Genomic DNA, 7756 nt, shown 5'->3' with positions numbered 1-7756 from the left:
CCCACCCTATTTGTTTGTCCAAATCTCCCACCTCCTTCAACTCCACTGTTGGTCTCCCCCCCCCCCCCCCCCCCCCCCCATGCTGTTCCCTTTGAGTTGTTGCATTTTCATCCATTTAATGTTCTTCCTCTTCCACTCTACAAAAAAAACAACAACCTCTCACAGGTTGACAACCATTGTGCAAGCTTGAGGAGCCGAATGATCTCTTTCTGTGTTGAAGTTCTTTGGAAGGTCAGTCATCTATTGTATATTGTGAACCCTGCTCTCTGTCCGTGCATTTGTCTTTCTCCCAGTTTGGGCAGCTGCTTCCCGTGCTGTGTTTGAAAAGCTCAAATGATGGACAACAGGCATAAATAATATTGCAGCCAAATTGTATTTTGGAAGCAGGATATTCTGCACTCTTTATATTCAACCTCCATTTCACAATGTTGCATCAACATTTTGTGTTGGGCGGTATAAGTACCTCTGAGCTTTGGCTCTGAGTGAAACCAAGAGTTCAACACAACTAACCTTTTTAAAATCCATGAAACAATTTAAATTAATATATGTACTTGAACTTTTACTGTCACTGTGGAAGTAAAGGGAACTTTTCATGTCAATGGGGAGAGGTACTTTTCCTTGTAGTTTATATGATGAAGACACAAAAAACAGAATTCTTCAAAGAAAGTAAGTGATTACAAACCGAATTAGCAACAGGAAGATGGGGAGATTTTTTCATGCGATCAGATTTATCTCTCATCTATTTCTTAAACACAAATATTTCCAATAATAGAAATGTCAGGAAGAACACCTGAAAGAAGTGGGGTTAAACTTCAAGAAAATTATCATTTCATGTCCAAGCATACACACAAGAAAAAGGTGTTCAGTGTTTTCCAAAAAATTGAAGATTTTTCAATAAAGGTAAAATTCCATCATAAAATTACTATATTTTAAAAGCCAATTGCCATCAAATAAACTTTATTTTCCAAATATATTGTAATGTGTTGTTTACCTGATTTTCATCGAGGTAAATAGTATTCATTTTCGACCATTGGTGTTGTGGTTTCACTTTTACCAGGAATTCGTACAATCCAGGAATTTTGCTTAGTGCTTGCACAAATCCCATCGTACCCTGTAGTATATGTGCATACCGGGACGTAGTGTACCGCTTTGAAGTAATCCAGTTTGATGTTGCGATCCATGTTTTCCCAGTCACATTTTGTAACAGAAGCTCCTCAATCAAAGGGAAGGCATCTTGTTCAGTTGAGTACAATATGATTACATGTGCATTTGTCTCAGCCACGAGTTTGCCTTCACTCCGACAAACAAGATTGTAAATGAGCACAGTGTGGAAAGCAATTGTCTTTAAAGCCATCTTTAATTTTTTTCACAAAACAAAAAAATGACTAAACTTATCAACAGTTCTTGAGGGTTCAATGCTCCCTTTGGCTCCACCAATAGTTCATGTCAGTCGTTTACTTTCCCTCAAAAGTTGCAAATTATCAACACTTAATGAACGCAAAATCCCCCAATGGACAATCATATTTTTCAATTTCAGATGTTTCATTTTTTTTTTCTAGTCCAGAAGGGCTACCCAACATTGCCAGGGACGGGGGGGAGGAGGGGGGAGAGGTGGGGGCAGCACAGTCAAACCACACATCCAAAATATTACGCTTTATATCAGCCTTAAAACGGATGTGAAGACCAATCTTCCGGTTCTGGGTTTGGAGCGACGGCAGTGTCTTTCAGGGCTCTCTGCTGACTTTCTTAAAGTTGTTTCCGGTTGTTATCTGTCCAATTTGAACTGTTTGTTTTCTCACCTATATGTTACTGTGTGTTACTAGTTTGGTTTTGTTTCAAAAATCGTGCTATTTTGTGAGTTTTCGTCGAGCTTGTCTTACCGGATTCCTTGAAGCCGACCCGTCTTTCCCCTCTCGGTGTACAATCATTTTTATTTGTATTCTCTCCTGATTACCTTCAACTCCTATTTTCCCCAATCTCCCAACATCCCCCATCCCTCTTAACTCAACACTCTGTTTCTTGTCTTAAATCCCCCCAAAAAGAAAAAAAAAACTTCTCCTTACATACCCACAAGTCCTGATCCTTCTGCTTCTTCCTCTTTTTCTTCCTCCTCCTTCTGCCGGCACACCTTCTTTATTCTACTTGAGCTGACCCACTCTCGCAAAGACCTTCACGATTTCTTCATGCCACCTTCCATTCCAGAATATAACCGATTCTTCAAAAATACATCAAAAATTAATAATCATCCTTGTATCCTATTAAATCGATACACTGGTAACCACGTGCCTCTCTCCCCTCTTCCGATATGTTCCAACGACACAACAGCTTCACTCTGCGTTTACAGTTCCAAATTTACCATAAACCTCCACGATTTTACTTCAACCTTCCCTTTTCCGAATGTTACGCAATCCTTACTTAAAATAAAAAAAATTCTCTTTTGTCTATACACCTCTCACAGCCACGTGCTTCTCCCATAACCACAGATCTGTTTCCACCCCTGTGTTTACCAATTCAAATTCACCATTCAACTCACAATTTTTTCTACAACCTCCAATTACCTAATCTGAGGAAAACTCTCAAAAAAAATAATAATAATAATAATAATCATAATAACGAGCTCTTATAATGCTTCAACTTCCTCTTTCACATGAGTGGTACTCAATATTGTATCATATTTCACTACTCTTCTTCTATTTTAACAGACTGCTCTCAATTTGAACTTTCATTCATACCTTGCCGAAAAAATCGAACTGTTACAGCGTTTCTTCTCTCCATTCTCCAAATTCAGGCGAATTATTGCATCCATCAAGAAATGTCTTTAATTGCATCTATGACCCAAAAAAATTTAAAACCACAGTTTGCTATGAGTGTTGACTTTCCATCATTCATTCTTTTTCTCCAACTTCAGTGCCAACTCACCCCCTCTCTCTCAATGCAGCCATCACATTCTTCTCCCTCCAAGCCTCTCTGTCACCTTTCTCAAAAACTACCTCCTCACCTTTCTCCCTCAGCACTCCCCACTCACCGTTCTCCCACCATTCACCCCCCTCACTCACCCTTCTCAAAGTTCCCCCTCTCATCCACAAAGCTGCCTATTTCCCCAGCCCTCTAACCTACATCTCATCAGTCCACCTCCTCAAATCCTCAACTGCCTTCTGCCCCCTCTCTTTACCCCCTCCTCCAACACCACAGAGCCTTTTATCCTCCTCAGCCGGTGTTCTCCCCAAGCTATTCTGAAATTACCCACAGTCTTTCTCTCCTCACCTCCCCCCTCCTCCCTTGTCCGACCCACCCCTCCCTCCCATCCCCTGCACCCAAAGCCTCCTCCCTTCACTCTTCATTAACAGTGTAGACCTCACAAATCCGGGGCTGTCAATCAAACCTTACAGATCCTTCCATATAGGTTTTCATTGACAAACCAGACATAATCTGACGAACACAAACTTTCCTCCCTCAAGACGTTCCTGACTCGCAAGAATCTCTCCCTGGTTACTCCCTCATCTGGTATGACAGACCTAAGCCTCGTCCTGGTGGAGGAGATGCTCTCTTCATTAAAGAGTCTATTCCTCACTATCTATGCACTGCCCTCACTCCCCCACACCCTCACGAATACCTTTTTTTGACAGATTCCCTCCACTCCCACCTCATGTTTATATGTGTACTGTACCGTCCACCGAACAGTGATGACTCCATTTACACCTCACATTCCGAAAACATGGACCAACTTCTATCTTCCCATCCAAACTCTCTCTTCCTCATATGTGGTGACTTCAATTGTGATCATACCAGTTGACTCGATGAGGATACCTCTCTCACCTGTTATTGCACTTCAGCAAAAGCTTTCTGCGACTCATTGGGACTGACTCAATCGGTCAATTTCCCGACCCGGATCTCAACCAATGATACTCTATCTCTTCTGGATATGATTTTAACAAATTTCCCTGAAAATGTCTGCTGTTCTTCCTCCGCTACAATTGGTTCTTCTGACCACATGCTTGTCAAAGTGGACATCTCTCTGGCTGTTATCAGAGAAACACCTCAGCCCCGTCGAGTCTGGTATTTCAGTCAAGGCGACTGGCAGGGTCTCCAAGCAGCCATCCAATTTCTCGGCTTGTCTCCCATCACTACTTTTTCAAACATCAACTCATCCTGGGAATTCTATCAAACAAACTTGGTCTCCCTCATTTATGCACAAATTTATCCCCTCTCATCTTCAGTTGTCCCACCCTTCCTCCCGCCCATGGTTCACTGAAACTTGTGGCAAGGCAGTTTTCCTGAAACAACTTGTCTTTGCCTCATGGAAATCAAATCTATCTGAAGGTAATCTCATTTCCTTCCAGAAAGCTCAGAACAAGTGTGTATTTACCCTCAGGAGAGACAGAAAATAACTTATTTCTAAGCTTAAGTCTGAACTCTCAAACCTTTCTCCCTCCTCGAAATCCTGGTGGCATCTAATAAAATCTGTTTCTGGTGTATGTTCCCCCTCCATCCCTCCCTTACCTCAAATGGCCGCATTGCTGATACCGCATGTGAAAAGGCTGAATGCCTAAACTCGGTGTTGTCATCAAAATCTTGTGTCCAAAACCCATTGCTTTCTGTACCCCACTTATCCAGTCACACCCAACTGCCCCTCTACTATTTGTCCTCTTCTTCTGACAAGGTGGAGAGCTTGCTCTCAAATCTCGACTCAGATTCTGCAACCAGTCCAGACGGCATCAGCCCATGTGTTCTAAACACCTGCTCCTCTGCGCTTGCTCAACCTTTCTCAGTTATATTCACCCTCACATTTGCTCAATGTCATCTGCCATCTCCTTCGAATTCAGCAAACATTACTGCCCTGTATAAAAAGTGCAAAAACAGCTCCCTGCAACTGTAGACCAATCAGCCTTCTCCCAAACATCAGCAAGGTTATGTATTCCATTATCGCTTCAGACATTAAATCCTTCTTCTTCTCCAATGGCCTAATTTCCGATCATCAATTTGGTTTCAGACCAGGTCACTCTACCCTGGATATGCTGCTTCTGCTCTCTCAACAATGGATGGAGGTCCTCAATGCAGGACATTAAATCAGAGCCACATTCCTTGACATATCACATGCTTTTGACACGGTCTGGCACCCTGCCCTGCTCACCAAACTCTCTTCCTATGGTGCTCTCTTCTAGCTGATCTTGTCGTAAATGCTCTCGCTGAAAGAGGAATTAAGCTAGTGTCTGACTTTATTAATATGTGCAATGATGAGAAACAACAACAATAAATTGAGAATACACTCCCGTTCGGAATATATTCACAAGTCGTTCCAGAGCAACTGCCATTATTTATTTATTTTTCCAGCTGACTTAGCACTTTCATACTGATGAAAGATGGTCAAGTCAGTGATAGAAACACCTCAACTTACTTTAGTAAACATACAAGAAGACTTAATCAAAAATCATGCACCTGCCCAATTAATCAGAAAACAAATAAAACAGGTAATACTTTAATTGGCTTGTGGCGTCATCGCACTCTTTTTAATAACATAATTCTTACACTATTTCCGATTTAACATTCATTTCATATGCTAATGCTTTCTGTACTTGTCATTATTCTTGTTTATCCTTTTTGCTTTTTTTATTTTGTTTTTCCACAAAATATGGAGGCATTTACAATGCATGGTACAATTCCTAATTCCATAAAATACCACGCTGCTTTCACTCATATATTGATATTGCCTTACAGTTAACTTATGATTCCTAATATGTAATGTTGACCAATCTGTCGATCAATTTAATAACATAGACCCTCTTTCAATATTATGTTTCAGTACCTCAACTTAATATATCATCTCAATTCAATTCTCACTAACTTTTTCTACCCTCAATTAACAGATCAACAAGGTTCATAGCTTTAGTCTTTGATATAATACATCAATCAATCAATACAACTTATGAACAAGCAATGGTGTACCACACTGTGATATAACCACTGTCATTCACACGTGTCGCAAGTTACTGATTTGAAGATGCGGACTCTAATTGGGAGAATACTCTGTCACTTGAATACCACAATACATTTAAATTAAGATGATGAGACTTATATGACAAAGGTTTCTCAATTTGTAATTCCAAAGCAAAACTTGATATTTATTATAACCAAAATAACTCTGATGGTTGGAATAACATTATGAATTGTAATGGAGGAAAAGACACAAGGAACACAAAAATCTTGTGCCTCCAGTGTTCTCAATGAGTTCCTTTTTCTTTTTTTTAAAATGAGCTGAGTCTGAAAGTAATTAACTAAGTTTCCAAACACAACTTCCATTAGTTACAAACTGTTCCCGATGTTTATGAATGTGACAACAAACCCGGTGCATGCAAATATTATCAGGACTATCACTTGTTGGTCCTCTTGACCATAAGAGTATCCCGATCACTACAATGCAGGTCAAAGTGCATCACTACCATGGTAATTTAAAGCTAAGTTGTAATAATTACACTAATTAACAGGAGTAATTAAACAATTAGTATGACTATCATTGTCATCACAAGTTGATTCTTTGGGAAATCTTTCTTCGGCTCTCAGCTCTGCGAACTCCCCCATAGTAAGAGTTCTATGCTGCTCGGCCTTGCCATCGAGTTGCCAAGCTGTGGACCACACTTTGGCTGTAGAGCATCCATTTGGAAACATTTGGGAAGAAAACTTTCCAACATGGTTAAGAGATACAAAATTTCTCCAAACAGTTTATTTATACCAAATGCTACCAAATACCAAATTTTGTTTCATCAATCTGATGAGCATCCATTTCTTTCATGGTCAATAGAGCTGAAAAATCTTGGAAAAATAATGTGTAACCAATCTCTCTCATCACTATTCAGAATTCCATCAACATTTTAAATCTCTGTCCTTGTCCTATTCTTATCCACTTCTCTCTCACCAAAACAGCAACATGCTGCAATAACACAACACACATATACTAGATCTCTAATCACTTGCTCTGACCTTTTAAATACAAATCCATTCCTTTTTCAAAACAAAAAAATACAGTTTATACCTCTGTTTTTAAACAGGTCAGGTCAGGTCAGGTATGGGAGCATGTGCCAGAACAGCGCGTCGCTGCGTCCACTTTCCGCCGGTACTCCAGGAGCCTCCGTCTGGCCAACCCCCAGGCAGATGCCAGGCCCATCCCCATCTCCTTGAGATGATGGTCAACCTGCTGCAACCACGAGGCACGTGGTCGGCCCACTGGCCTCCTCCACTCATGAGACTCCCTCGCTGAGAGAATCTGGTGAGCAGGATCAGCGTCAGGAAAACGAGCCACATGTCCATACAGCCGCAACTGACGCTCACGGACTATGCAGGAAACAAATCTCATCCGAGTCTCTCTCAGCAACTGCTCGTTGGACACAAAATCCGACCAGCGATAGTCAAGGATTCTCCGAAGAGACCTGGTACCAAAGGAATTAAGTCTCCATCTCAGATCCTTGGTCAGAGTCCAAGTCTCGCATCCATAGAGCAAGACTGAAAGTACCAAGGACCTGAAGACTCGGACTTTCGTCCTCCCGCACAGGTACCGGCAGCACCACACCCCATAATCCAGTGAATCCATGACTCCCCAGGCCCGTCCCAGACGTCAATTGATCTCTGACTCGCAGCCAGCAGAGACATGAATATCACTGCCAAGTGAAGTGAATCTCTCCACGACCTCAACATCCTCAACACAAACAGACACACTAGGACAGCAGCATCCAATATGTCACCGAAAGCCTGGATCTTAGTTTTG

At 41.3% G+C, this 7756-nt stretch overlaps 1 protein-coding gene across 1 annotated transcript in view; it reads right to left on the bottom strand.

The window, feature by feature from the left end:
* LOC147035731 (extracellular calcium-sensing receptor-like) overlaps nt 1-7756 on the bottom strand; it is a 37934-nt gene that overhangs the window by 6526 nt on the left and 23652 nt on the right. Inside the window, exon 4 of the mRNA XM_085869301.1 lies at nt 992-1290. Within this exon, the coding sequence (XP_085725427.1) occupies nt 992-1290 (299 nt within the window). The remainder of the gene's footprint in view (nt 1-991; nt 1291-7756) is intronic.

This window comes from Eptatretus burgeri, chromosome 1, assembly GCF_056783735.1.
Source record: "Eptatretus burgeri isolate ZD-2024b chromosome 1, Ebu_testis_v1, whole genome shotgun sequence".
Taxonomy (NCBI): domain Eukaryota; kingdom Metazoa; phylum Chordata; class Myxini; order Myxiniformes; family Myxinidae; genus Eptatretus; species Eptatretus burgeri.
Note: the sequence above shows the minus strand (reverse complement) of the source record. Positions and strands in the feature narration are given on the sequence as shown.